This window comes from Pseudogymnoascus destructans, assembly GCF_001641265.1.
Source record: "Pseudogymnoascus destructans isolate 20631-21 unplaced genomic scaffold scaffold_12, whole genome shotgun sequence".
Classification (NCBI taxonomy): domain Eukaryota; kingdom Fungi; phylum Ascomycota; class Leotiomycetes; order Thelebolales; family Thelebolaceae; genus Pseudogymnoascus; species Pseudogymnoascus destructans.
In genome coordinates this window covers 717,949-732,269 of record NW_020167531.1, presented here as the reverse complement: position 1 = coordinate 732,269, position 14,321 = coordinate 717,949, and the positions used below count along the sequence as shown (strand labels likewise).

The window sequence follows — 14,321 nt, the reverse complement described above, 5'->3', positions numbered from 1 at the left end:
CGTCGTCGTCCTTTCCAACTCCAAAAATGCCTAGTATTAGTATGAGATATCGTCTATTTGTATATAACTTCCAAAATAAAGTGATTACAGTCCTCCAACTTGACTATAGCATCGAGAGAAGGCTAGCCACGCCAAAGGTACCAGTCAACGCCCAAATCGCCATCGTCTTGGCGTTGAGACTCGTAGCTGCGCCCTTAGCACCGCAGGTAGGTGATGGGTTCTTGGTCTTGTCGGCGCCCCCTGTTATCTCGACATCGAAGCGGTAGTAAGTAGGGCTGGCTATCGTTACAACTGCGGTTTTAGACGTCTTTGTACCAGCGGCCTCCCCTCCAGCGGTTCCAACGCAAGTAGCCGCGGTTGTACCAGCAAGGGAACATGATTCGACGAGCGAGGCAGTTACGTCGTAGCCCATGGTTCTAGTTGTTGCGGTATAATCCCACTGATAAACAGCCGACCCCTCAGTTATAGTCAAAATCTAGATGAAGTTAGTACTTGTTAAGACTCGTTAATATGGGAAGGGAATTGAAGCTTACTTCCTGACCATCGGGGCCACAATTAGTGCCAATACTCGCCGGCGCCTTGGTGCATTGAATTGCGTATACGGTATGGTCCACGCAGGCAGTAATGATGGATGCAGCAAATTCAATTTCCTCGGATTCTGAGTCGATAAACAAGTTCACAGTATTTCCTCGTGCGGTTGGTGTGGCCGAATTGTTCCTGACGTTAAGGACAGGGAATGGCGCTGGCGTTTGATCCTTCCCCGTCATACGTGGAGTGAGTCCGGGGTTGAACCAGTCGCCACTAAGGGCGGGAACGTTTGCTCCGGCGAGAGAGAAGGCCATTCTGGAGTTTATAGAGCGGGATTGATTGGGTTGGAAGATATTTTTGGTGATCAATCGCACCTCGAGGCACTTGCTTCTTATATAGAGGGAGAACTAATCTTACATTTATGCCCTCAGCCTACTGAAGCATTGGCTGAAGTCTTGGCTGAGGATTGTGAACCTTGCATTCCTTCCTATTTCGGTATCGCCGGACCTATTTCCGCATGCTTTGACACCTAATACAGCGGTGGCAGCACCAGTTAGCGTTGATGGACAAATAAAGGGCCATACACACACATGGGTGTGGATTGTGGATTCGCATTTTTTGGTATTGTGGGAATAGTTTAGACTTGGCGGCCCCTATAGCGCTACAACCCAATATTAGCCGCAGTTAAGATTGCGCTGCGCCGCCAACAGCTGACCTTTGCCAAGAGTAAGCAAGAGTAAGGCTCCGACAAGGCCGCATTACAGTCAACTCCCGTTAAGTCGATACAATTGGTGACACGTGTAAATATCGTAAAAGTGAAAATATCATTATATTGAAATGCCAAGCTGAGGTGATTGGCTTGGAGAGCATCGTGACACAAAGCCACCACGGCTATCAATTCGTCGCTAAAAGTCGTAGAGAATTTGTTCAAGTTGAGGCCATTGGCCAGTTCGATTTCGTTGTCTAGTTGTTGTCGGTCGAGTTGTCAAGATGTTTAAAGCGGTTACTAAGGATATCTGATATTGTCGATTGACTGAGCCTATGATTGAATTCGTGAAGAAACCAGTTGATGCAGGCTTTCTAGGAGGGTTTCGGGTGCTGTTTGTGTGCCTAATGTCGAAGGGCACGGCGCTGTTCGAGTGTAATCATGTGTTTTCGAGGCATAATAGAGTTGGATAAGTAGATAATTAAAGGTCAGAAGGTCAATATCGCGAATATCGAGAATTGAGTGCGAAAATCAATTGGTGTTCGATGACTTCTACCGCTTGCTGGATTTCAGCTGGTGTTGCGACAGGAGTGTACAGTGGATCAAACATCCTATTTTCATCGAAAGTAACATCTCTTGTTACTATTACCTTTTTGAGGGTCGGTACCCAGATGCGAAAAATGTTCGTAGAGTTGTATCCTACCAAATAACCAATTCGTGCACTCTTCTCAAGTCTGTCCAATTTTGGGCGGTTTTGGATAACATATGCTCGACACCCGTAAATGTGAACATGTGACAACAGAGGCTTAACGTTCTCTGTTTGAATATTAAGGAGCTTTAATAATGGTCCATATGGGGTTTCGTAGTTGAGCACTGCTGTGGGTGATCGATTGATGAGGTACCCAGCAGTTTTGAACATCTCTGACCAGAGCTCCATCGGAAGGTTTGCTGTTTCTTTTAATGCACAAGAGCGGGTAATTATTGTGCGACCAGATCTTTTGATGCCTCCATTTGGCTCTGCTGTGTGCGGTGGTGAAACTTGTACTTCGTATCCTTCGTCTGCGACCCAGTTTTCCCATTCTTTTCCGAGTCCTGCCTCACCATCCAACTTAAAGATCTTTATTTCACAATTCCATGGTCTTTTGACGTAGGCTGCAAAATCTTTAATTGTTTGCATAAGTGTTTCCTGGCGCTTGTTCTTCAGCAGGTATGGATGATTCATGCGACAGCAGTCGCAAAGAAAGTGCATGCTATACACATAGCCTTCATATGATTCATGCATTTGGATGAGATCGAGGTGTACCTTCTCATATGGTATTGTTGACCGTGGGATTGGTCTTCGAGAGATGATTTTGGTTGCATTCGACAGCTTGCATGTTTCACAGTTTGTGTCGTAGTCCATGTCTGTCACCTCTACCCCTCGTGTGTGTTCTTGCAGTTTGTACACTGCATTTTGATTTAAGTGACCCATGCGGTTGTGCCACTATTTTGCAGTCCCTTTTAAGGCACATCTTGGTTCAAATGAGGTTTGAAATACCTTCTCAATGTCTAGTACAACCTTATGCTTTTTGTATTCTAAAACCCATTGATTGTGTATCATCGGAGTTTTGCAGAATATTTTGCCTCTGTATGTGAGGCATTCAGTCTTCGTGTTCCAGTGCACGCCTTTCTTGATGAATCGGCGCAGTGATGCGACTGATGTATGGAAAGTGGAGACAAGGGCTGTTTCCTCAAGAGCGATAGTTATTGGTTGACCATTGCTATTTTGAACATCAATGTTCACAGAACCAAATCCTTCAATTATCACCTGTTGATCTCCTGCGAGGAGATATGTTTCACTATCACACTTTTTGAATTTGTGGAATTTTGCACGGTCATTGCAGACGTGCACCGTGGCTCCAGAATCAAGGATTGTACTTTGCGCAAGCTCATAAGTTGATGATGGCTTTTATGACACTTGAAATGCTGGGAACACGGCTGTGAATGCCGTGGGGTTTGTTGTACTGTCTTGCAGACTGTTGTCCCCTGATCCATTCTCGCTCAACTAGTTGGAAATTATAGACTGGGAAGATGGTCTTTCTGCAATGTAGTTCCGCACTTTCATCTCAGTTTCTTTTTTAGGTTTCCATCCACTGTGTCTTTTTGATTCAACAATATAATAACAATCTCTCCATTTGTGTTTTGATCCACACGGAAATTGTCTAGCAGAAGTATTTCTATTTATGTGGCCTTGTAGTGTTGCAGGTTCATTGTCATTGCTGTCTGTTGCTGCAAAGACTTGTCACTACTTTCTCCACTATTATCCATTGTTGCGAAGACTCCATGCTCCCCCCGAGGTTTCTGTCGGAATTGTGTTTGCCGACAGTAAGCTCTATACTCAGTGATTACTTGAGTGAGAGAATATGTCGTTGACTCGTCGATGAGTCTCATATCCCAGATACTGACAAATGGTGGTGACGAGGAAGAGATTGCACCTAAAAAGTCAAAGATAGGTGTATGTCCAATGACTTCGGCAACTTGTAGCTTGCGACCAACTTCAAAAATTGTTTCCCACTGGAGAAGCCAATCATCGACGTTGACCCCTTTGGTATCTTTTGCAATGTTCCCCATTCACTCTTCCATTCTTCAATTCTACCACGGTCGGTAGGTGCGAAGCGTGTTTTCAGATTCACAAGCATCGCATGTGCTGAATCACAGCCATATGTATATGGGAGGAAGTCCCGTTTGATTGACTCTTGTATTTTTGCGCGTATGCCTTGGACGGCTTCCTCTTGTTTCTCCCACATCTTACGATCATGTTGGTAATCGTCTTTTAGGTTCCGAAGTTCTTCTTTTTGATCTTCAGTCAAACTCGCATATGTGATTGGCATCAGTTGTGAGGAAAGTTGTTGTTGGTCTTCGACAGACTGCTGAGGTTGCTGTGTAGAGGATCGCCCTCTTGTTGCCACACCTGCAGGTGCTTGCTGCGAAGATGAAGATGTTGCAAACCCTTGGCCTGCCTGTGCTGCGGCGCACACAGAGCTAGGGGCAGGACGAGTAGGTGGCTCCAGAATAGGCGGATTAATATTGTTCGGGTCAATATACCTCCATACTCCAGCTTTCATTGATGTTGTTTTTATCGTCTCGATCCATTCATCCCAGTCTTTGGGAGATGTAAGGACCACCCCTACCCTATTTACTGTTGCCATTTATGATGGTGTCTAGGGTGTACCTAGGCTCTGTGATTGTATATATTGATCAATTTAGCGACTTGGAGTTGCTCCGGGCTCATAACTGTTGAGTAAATTCGATGTATTCAATTCTGACTAACTAAGAGGCTCCAAGCTGCAAGGGCAGAGTTTTTTCGTGGTTCTACGTGTGGTCGCTTACTGTAGCCCCTGTATATTACAACAGATTCGACCCAATGAGGCAAGCCAGCCTAGGAGAGACGATGGTAATACTACAGGCAGTACTGTACCTGTCGCCACCCAAGATACGGTCCTAATAGGGGAGCTATACGATGCTTGCGATGGATTTAGTGGTGGTGATAGGGGGGGATTACCACGTGGTAGTGACGTACCTTTGGCTAGCGCAACCGCCCCTGCAGCCGCCCCCACAGTCACCCCACACACTAGTCCTAATCAGGTAATTATGACATGATCACCACCACAATTATCATTAGAACAGGCCAGTGGTGGAGTCACCAGTGACAACAGTACTGGACGACCAACGGCTAGACTGATTGCTGGCGCACCAGCGCTAGAGGGCACTGAGAGGAGTGAGGCCGTCACTGACGACCAGGAATCAGCCATCGAACTGGAAGCAGGACTTAACGACGATGCGATGGACCAACTACTCGCCGAAGCCAGGGCAGCCTACAATGACGAAGACACTGTTAGTGAACCCACCACTCGACGAAGCGGCAGGGCGAGGCGTCCAACGACCCGGTACGAACAGGCACTGTACACAACACTCGACAGGATACCAATACCAAACAGTTATCAAGAAGCCATTAATGATAAAGTAAATGGAGCGGACTGGACACTCGCCGCACAAGAAGAGCTGACGCAGCTTCAGTCCCTTGGAACGTGGGAACTCTCAAACTCCCACCTAGAAGGAGAGCCCTAGGCTGCCGCTGGGTATTTAACGTCAAATACACGCCGACAGGACTCATCGTTCGTTTCAAGGCACGACTGTAGCCCAGGGTTTTAATCAAGTCTCTGGTGATGATTACCTAGAGACCTTCTCACCGACAATCCGGGCAGAGTCACTACGGTTATTGCTAGCGATTGGCGCCTACGAGGACCTGGAGATTAGGCAAATCGATGTCGTTAGCGCATATCCTCGATCAGACTTACACGCCGAAGTGTATATGAAACCACCCCAGGGCTTGAACTGTCCAGACGGATCAGTACTACGACTACGAAAATCACTTTACGGACTAAAAGGGCGAGAGTGGTACATCGAGGCCTGCAAAGGACTTAGCGAGCTCGGGTTAAAACCACTGTTTAGTGACCCAAGCATCTTCACAACGGAGGATAAGAGGCTACTAGTCGGATTATACGTTGATGACATGCTAATACTAAGCAAAGACCCAGGGGCATCGAGGATGTAGTACGGCGAATCGGAAAGCGCTGGAAGATCAAGGACCTTGGGGACGTCTGTGTAATACTCGGTATCAAAGTTACAAGGGACAGGAAGAATCGAATACTGTATCTGGATCAGGAAGTGTATATCGACAAGGTCCTCCAAAGGTTTGGCCTCGAAAAGGCCACACCACTATCAACGCCAGCGAACGATCGCACGGCACTCCTAAAAGGCGACGGTAGCGAACCAGAAGCCGACCAACACCTCTACCAACAAGGAATCGGATGCATCGCCTGGATGGCGATTTGCACTAGACCAGACTTGGCATACGTCTGGGGGCAATTCAGTCAGAGTTGCGCAGCCCCAACAGTCCGTAACTGGAATGGGGTTCTACACGTCTTACGCTACGTCAATGGAACCCGGAAATTACGGCTTGCGTTCGGAAGCACGGACGGTGGTCAACCACCAGAGTTACGAGGTTATAGTGATGCAGACTACGCGGGCGATCAATCGGATCGTCAATCAGTATCAGGACACCTATTCATGTTGAATAGGGGGCCGGTGAGCTGGACATCAGCAAAGCAGTGGTGCGTGGCAACGTCCACAACCGAGGCCGAATATATCGCACTCAGCGAGGCCAGCAAGCAAGGGCAATGGCTTCGGTCACTATTACGGGAAATTAACCGGGGGGAACTCCTCGGAAAGGGGGGCGCCGTACAGCTATTCGGCGATAGTCAGGCGTGTATCGCCATCGCCGAAGACCCAATGGCGCACCGACGCACCAAGCATATTGACGTACGTTACCATTACATACGTCAATTGATCGCCTTTAATAAGGCGCGGGTCTCATATGTCGGAACCCAGGATATGCTTGCGGATGTGCTTACGAGGCCGTTACCGCTCCCGGCATTCTCACGATGCATCAGGGGATACCTGGTGCCAAAAGGCGTAAAAATACCCAGATCCCCGTCTCCCCCGCAAGCGGAAGAGGACACTGATCCTAACGCCGCCCATCTATTAGACGGGGCCATTTGTCGCCCAGGCGAAAGCCGCTTGCCATAGGCATCACCCGCTACAGACACGACGACAACGATATCGACGACAGGAAGCTGCGGTGACAACTTCCTGGCAATAAGGAAACGCTGAGCAATAACAACATCGTGGCGGCAAGAATGAGCGCGCGTTGCCCGCTACAGGCACAACGACAGCAATGTCGATGACAGGAAGCTGAGGTGACAACTTCCTGGTGGTATAAAAAAAAAAAAAAACGCCCAGCGACAACAACCTCGCAGCGGTGGGAATGAGCGCTCGACAGCAACACCGAGCGCAGCAAAAGCGAGACGCCAACCGATCGAGCCTTCGTCTCTGCCCAAACGATGGGCAGAAGAAAATGTTGTAATTAGTACACAGAAAGCAACCTTCTAGACAGCTAGGTGATCAAACCTACTAATAATGGATGGACAGATAACAAGACTGGTCTCGACTAGATTCAACACTTCAACAAGCATACTGCTAGTCAAACAAAAGGGACATATCGCATGTTAGTACTTAATAGGCACAATAGATAGTATTCCCTTAGATAGGAGGTTCGTGCTCAACTTAATATAGTATTCTTTACAATACTATAACATGTTACTTAGAAAGCCTTTGTGTTTAATCCCCTGCGTCCTCTGTTAAGTCAACCTTATGCAAGAAACCTCTATGCATCCTATTAGATAGGAAGTAGTGTTACACTAAGCTACTTAAAAGACAGAATGCTAAGCTAATTGTGCTTAGAATGGAGATTAGTAAGCACAAGGCAATACTATAGCAATAGAGTACTCATAAAAAGGGCAAGAGGGTTAATTTATAAGGTGAATTTGTGTTTAGGATAGCTAATGTGTTAAAAATTGCCTAGGAAGCAGAAGAGAAGCTAGTCGCAAAGCGACCATGTAGATGACTACGTAAAAGGCCAATTAAGGAAGTTAACAAGGAAGAAGAAGAAGAGGTTCTTAGTGACTCTAGTAGCTTAGAATGTGAATTGGAGGTCATTGTAGTTAGAAATACTCGATTGTGTGTAAAGCAGCTAGAAAAATAAACAAGATCCCTATATTAACAAGATCCCTGTACACCAAGTTATGTAATTTATCATAGATGTTAATATATCAAATTTCTCTTAGGTGACAGATATATTGTATGCACAGGGTTAGCACAAATAATCATAATATTACATAATCATGAATAACGTGGTTTATCATGACCCCGGACATATCATGACCCCGGACACTTTTTGTGACCCTTCTACCTTTCAACTCCAACACGCGTTATCTTCACATTTGATGATGTCAGTACAAACCCAAGAAGCACAAATTATTTTAGCTATGGAAGCTATTCAATCATCCAGAAAAATTACTCTTCGCACTGCTGCAAAACTTTACAATGTGCCACGTTCTACGCTTAGTGACAGAATGAATGGTCATTCTACTATCCATGAGCGCCAGCCAGCAAATCACAATTTGACTAAAACAGAAGAGGAAGTCATTGTTCGATATATACTTGATTTAAATGCGAGGGGGTTTGCGCCTCGGATAGCTGGTGTGGAAGATATGGCAAATCTCATTCTAACATCATGGGGAGGAAGACGCGTCAGACAGCTCTGGGCTCATCAATTTGTCAAACGACAACCAGAACTTAAGATGTGTTTTAATCGCATTTATGATTTTTAAAGGGCATTGTGCGAAGATCGTGAGCTAGTGGAGAATATGAAGGCAAAATATGGCATCCAAGACTGCTATTTCTACAACTTTGATGAAACGGGCTTTATGATGGGCATAATTTGTCCAGCAATGATTGTTACGCATGCAGACCGGCATGGCAGAGGCAAAGTTGTCCAACCAGGAAATCGAGAATGGGCTACAGCTATTGCGTGCATTAATAGTGAGGGTTGGAATCTCCCTCCGTTTTTGGTCATTCAAGGGAAATGCCACCTCGCAAGTTGGTACACAGAAAGCAACCTTCCAGACAGCTGGGTGATCAAACCTACTAATAATGGATGGACGGATAATGAGACTGGTCTCGACTGGATTCAACACTTCAAGAAGCATACTGCTAGTCGAACAAAAGGGACATATCACATGTTAGTACTTGATGGGCACGAAAGTCATGAATCTGCTGAATTCCAAGAGTATTGCAAAGCCCTGGATTACCTGCTCACTCTTCACACTTAACTCAACCACTTGACGTGGGGTGTTTTAGTGTCTTAAAGCACACATATGGTCAGCAGATTGAGACATATGTTAAGGCTCACATCAACCATATCACCAAGGTCGAGTTCTTCAGAGCCTTTAAAGAAGCATATTTAGAGACCTTTACAACCCAAAATGCAAAGGCTGGATTCCGTGGAATTGGATTAGTGCCCTTTCATCCTCAAGCAGTTATCTCAAAGCTAGATGTCAGGTTGCATACCCCAACACTCTCGTGATGCAGATCCTTGGGTTTTGCAGACCCCTCGCAACCCCACTGATGCTCTTTCGCAAACAACTCTTGTTAGGAGTTGTATTGCATGTCATCAAGGTAGCTCTCCAACACCAATTTTTCAAACAGTTGCTGCGCTAGCGAAGGGTATAGAACTGTTAGCTCACAAAGTGACCCTTTTGTCTGCTGAAGTGCACACACTTCGTGTGCAAATGAAGTCCTTAGCAACTCCGTCGGGCTAAAAAGGGCCGTATCCGCTAAGGGGGCGCATTTACTGTAAAGGATGCACATAATGTTTTAGCTCAAAAGGATGTGGATGAGCAGGTGCAACGTGATTTGCGTGTGGAGGGCGGGGGTCAAAAGGGAGGGAAACCAAGAGCACGACATTGTGGCACTTGCGGTAAGTGTAAGGATCTCTACTCGTCTCGCACTCTAAGGAGCAGACTCTGAGTAGCTGCGGGTCACGTGTGATCATTTGGGCGGGCTAACCGAGTCAGATGGGTTTCGGGTACTTGAGGGAATTGACTCACGAGGTTCCCCCTGGTCACGTGTGATCATTTGGGTGGGCTAACCGAGTCAGATGGGTTTCGGGTACTTAAGGGAATTGACTCACGGGGTTCCCCCTTCATCTTTTTTGTATCCTTTATAGTAGACCTATAGGATAGCATCCGTTTAGCCTCCGACTCACACTCTCATATGCTATTACTGTGAGCTGGGTGCCCTGTTGTAATGGTGGGTGCACCAGATGTGAGAATCTAGCCACCCAAGGAAGGGATGAATTTACTAAGACAACACACTGTCTTAGGAAACAGAGCAAAAGGGTTGTAACTTAGACTATTCCACAACGCAGCAATCAGGTGTGTGATGTAGTGAAGTGGTTCAGACAAGTTGCAACAAATGTTGAGTCTGGGAACTCAGGGGTAAGTCAAGAGGTTAACACCTCACTGACTTTTCAGAAACAAGGAGTAACAAACAAGATGAATGCTTGGAAGCTTGGAAAAGACGTGGAAGTATGTGATAGTCGATTTACTGTATTGTCTGCTTGCCCTTTCTTAAGGAAAGGGCAATCCAATTTATGCTAAAGGAGTAGTTCTCTCATTTTCCAAGACTTTCCATGACTTACCAGGCTTGGTAACTGTAGTCGACATAAGAGAATCCCATAGAACCATCTCTTAGGTTCGTAGCCTATAGGAAGTAAAAGGAGGTCCAAGGTCAGAGTACCCCTTATAGACAAATTATGTCATAGACAAATTATGTCATAGACAAATTATGTCATAGACAAATTATGTCATAGACAAATTATGTCATAGACAAATTATGTAATAACTTAACCAATCTTGTGGGTAACTAAAGAGCGATGACATGTAATGAATCATAGAGGTTCGTAGGAGCTTTTAGAGCTATCGTTCATGCTCCTAGGCCTCTAGTTGGTAGAGATATGTCATGTGGTAGTATGAGTGATGTCATGTAATGAATCATAGAGGGTTGTAGAGATATGCTATGTGGTAATATCGGCCCAGTAACTAAGGAGCGATGACGTGTAATGAATCATAGATGGTTGTAGCAATTGTTGAGTAGTATTGCTCTTGTTGTTGGTGTGATAAGCCAAAATATGTATAGTGACTTGTAGGTTTGAGGAGGAGATTTTCAAGTTTGCTCTTGAGTTTGATAGCAAACTGAGTGCAACGAATGTCACTATGACAAATATGGACGAAACTGGTCTTAGGATCGGAATTCCAGGAGGTGAGAGAGTTATGGTCCCCCGAGCTGTAAAGCAGCTCTACACTCCAAGCCCTGAGAATCGTATATCTAGTATCTGCAGTTGGACAGAAGATTGCACCTGTACTTGTTGTACCGGGTAAAATTCATATGGAGGCGTGGTACCCTCAAAACCTTGATGGGAATGAGCTGATACTACTCTCGGAGACTGGCTATTCTAATAGCCAGCTTGCTATACAGTGGCCACAGCACTTCATAGAGCTTACAGCTCCACACGACCCGGGAAATCCTAAGGTTCTACTACTCGATTCTCATGTGAGCCATATGAGCCCTGATTTTATCATTATGGCTACTAAATATCACATCATCGTATGGGCGTTTCCCAGCCACCTTACACACATTTTACAGCCATTAGACGTGGGAATATTCCAGCCTTATAAGCACTGGCATAGGCAATCCGTACTCCGTGCCATACGAGAGGTGGATATTACCTACAACCTACCCCTATTTATGAGGGATCTCCCACATATGCGGGAGCAGACTTTTAAGGAGGCCACCATACAATCAGCGTTCCGGAAAGCTGGAATCTGGCCCATAAGCTGTAATACAGCCCTTGAGAAGCTGCGTACGTACTCGCAGCCTACGCCTACGCCTATAGAGCCTACAACACCTACCCTACCATGCCCTATTACCCCTATACCCACTACGTTCCAGGGTGTAGAACAGGGCCTACAATGCTGGAAAGACCGGCTTCCAGAGGCCTTTAGTAGCCCCTCGCGGCAGAGCTACAGTAACTGGGTTACTGGGGCCTCCCAGGTTCTAGCTGCCGGCCAGCTCCAGGAGCTCGACCTACGGGCTATTCGCCAGCAGGTTAAGAGCTCGAAGACGAAGCGGGCTCGGGGCCGACTCCAGTGTGGAGGTGAGCTCCGGGCTTCTGAAGCCCACGAGCTTCAGAAGCAGAAAGCCGAGCTTCAGGCCCAGAAGCTCGCTGCGGCCGAAGCCCGGAAGCTAAGCCAGGCCGCAAACCGAGCCCAGAAGCTCGCTACGGCCAAAGCCCGGAAGCTGAGCCAGGCTGCAAAGCGAGCCCAGAAGCAGCTCCGCCGGGCAGGAATTGAAGCCCGGAAACAGGAGCGCCGAAGAAAAGCGTGGCTCAGCTCACCCAATCGGGCTTCCCAATTCCTCTGGAGTTGCAGGACCCAATTACTGACCCAGAAGCTGATTCTGGGAGCGAATATGAGAGTGCGAGTGAGGGTGGGCGTGGGAGTGGGCGTTGGAGTGGGAGTGAGAGTGAGAGTGGGAATGAAGAAGTGATAATTTCGTAGAATTGAATTTTTAAGTACCTTTACATACAAATTACTATGGCTAGGTACTTGTGGTTGCAATTTTGAGGTGGCGCAAACCGCTTCCTCTCGCTTCGACGTGGCGCAAACCGCTTCCCCCCCCGATTATAAGGATGGCCCCCAGCCACTTTTTCCTTTTTAATATTTTGAAGTACCGAACTGAATTTATCAAATTTCCACAAGCTTTTATATTGAACAACCAACATGGCTGAAGCGTTGAAGGCCGTTTCGAAGACGCCGAAGGAGCTGAGGTTGGAAAACTTTGAGAAGATTACCAAATATGGTGAAGCCCAAGATCCGAAGTGTGACCAATGTAAAGCGAGGCCAAAGACGAGTGATTGCATCACTTGGTCTGGCCATACATCATTGAAGTGTGCTTGGTGTATCAAACAAGCTCATTCCTGTTCTTTCACTATTTCGAAGGAGGCGAAGGAGGCAAAGGAGGCAAAGGAGGCAAAGGGGAATGAAGTGAAGGCAAAGGAGACATAGGAACTAAAGAGGGTAGCAGGGTCCTTATATCGAGTCGAAGAGAGTGAGGATGAAGAAATCGAAGGTGAAGTTGAAGGAGTTGAAGATGAGGGTGCTGAAGATGAAGTCGAAGAGGTCGAAGATGAAGAGGTCGAAGAGGAGATTGAAGATGAAGGGAACAAGGTTGGGGATGAAGATATTGGGCCAGCTGGAGCTGCTCCAGTTGAGGTGATGTTAGTGGCCCGAAGACCGAAGCGAGCGATTTCTGAAGACACACCCTCTGAAGCTTCCACAACTAAGAGGACTAAGGGTGGATTCATCTTCCAGCTGGAACAAGCAAAGGCTAGAAGTGCTGATAATTCGAATCTCATCGAAGCACTCCAAAGAGTGGAGGTGCTTGAGAGCAGGTTGGGAGAGAAACTCAAGGAGGTCAAGGCTGTAGTTGAGGAACTCAAGGAGGTCAAAACTGATATTCCAATTAAGTTCAAGAAGCTCCAAGGGCTTCTGAATAGGTTGCATAACACTGCATGAACAGATGTCATAGGAGTGAGTCGAAGGTCGAAGTACGAAGGTCGAGGGAGTTTGGAGTTATGCTTTATAAAATATAAAACCCAAAAACACTAGAAAATCAAAAAATTAAAGGGGAACCCTCTTGGGGGTTCTCTGAACCAAACAACAATTTTTTATGCAATTGAATGTTGTGACTTGTAACTCTGTAAAAGGTCTTGTGCATGTTCGAAGTTCGAAGCAGGTTCCCAGGTGTTTTCTAGTTCTGAAAACCCAATTTAACAAGGTATCTAGTTCGATTTCCAGTTCCTTTATGTCTTCGGATAGCTTCGACTTCCCATTGATGTTCTCCTTCTACCTCTACAGGTGAAGGTTCTTGAACCGAAGGTCGAATCGAATTAGGATGAACTTTCTCAAGGAGTGAGACATGGAACACATTGTGTATGTTCATAGTCGAAGGCAGCTCTAGCTTGTATGCATTCTTTGGGATTACTTGTAGGATCTTGAAGGGCCCAAGTTTCTTGTGGTCTAGTTTATTCGAAGGTCGAGTTGTCTTAATATGCTTTCGAAGCAAGTATACAGAGTCTCCAGTTTCGAAGACAGGCGAAGCCAGCACCCTCCTATTAAAGGCAGATGCCTGAGAGTCTTGAGCTCTAAGCAACTCAGTTTTGAGGTACTTGTGTAGACTTTGAAGAAAGAGGTGATGTTCTGAAGCAGCAGGACTTCTCTCTAAAGTCAAACTCGAAGTGATCCAAAGGGGGTTGTAGCCTGAATTAACGAAGAAGGGTGTTTCTCTAGTAGCAGCTGAAGTCGAATCATTGTAGGCAAATTCTGCAAAGCACAGAAGGTCTGCCCAGTTATTCTGAGGGTAATTAACATACATCCGAAGGTATTGTTCAAGGATCGAATTGAGTATCTCAGTCTGACCATCAGTCTGGGGATGGAATGCAGTAGAGAGTTTCTGTATTATCTGGAGCAGCTTTGCAAGTTCTCTGAAGAAAGCCGAAGTGAAAAGCGAACCTCTATCTGAGACT

General features: G+C 46.3%; 2 protein-coding genes across 2 annotated transcripts; one reads left to right on the top strand and one right to left on the bottom strand.

Moving 5' to 3' along the window:
- Positions 1–842, bottom strand: VC83_06531 (uncharacterized protein; the record flags this gene model as incomplete). The annotated part of the gene is made up of 2 exons (XM_024470128.1): positions 1–475; positions 534–842. 2 exons carry the CDS (start codon positions 840–842, stop codon positions 104–106), a joined length of 681 nt encoding a protein of 226 aa, XP_024323665.1. The 3' UTR covers positions 1–103.
- Positions 843–12,516: 11,674 nt separating this feature from the next.
- Positions 12,517–13,311, top strand: VC83_06530 (uncharacterized protein; the record flags this gene model as incomplete). The annotated part of the gene is made up of 2 exons (XM_024470127.1): positions 12,517–12,625; positions 12,821–13,311. 2 exons carry the CDS (start codon positions 12,517–12,519, stop codon positions 13,309–13,311), a joined length of 600 nt encoding a protein of 199 aa, XP_024323601.1.
- Between the last annotated feature and the right edge of the window lie 1,010 nt (positions 13,312–14,321).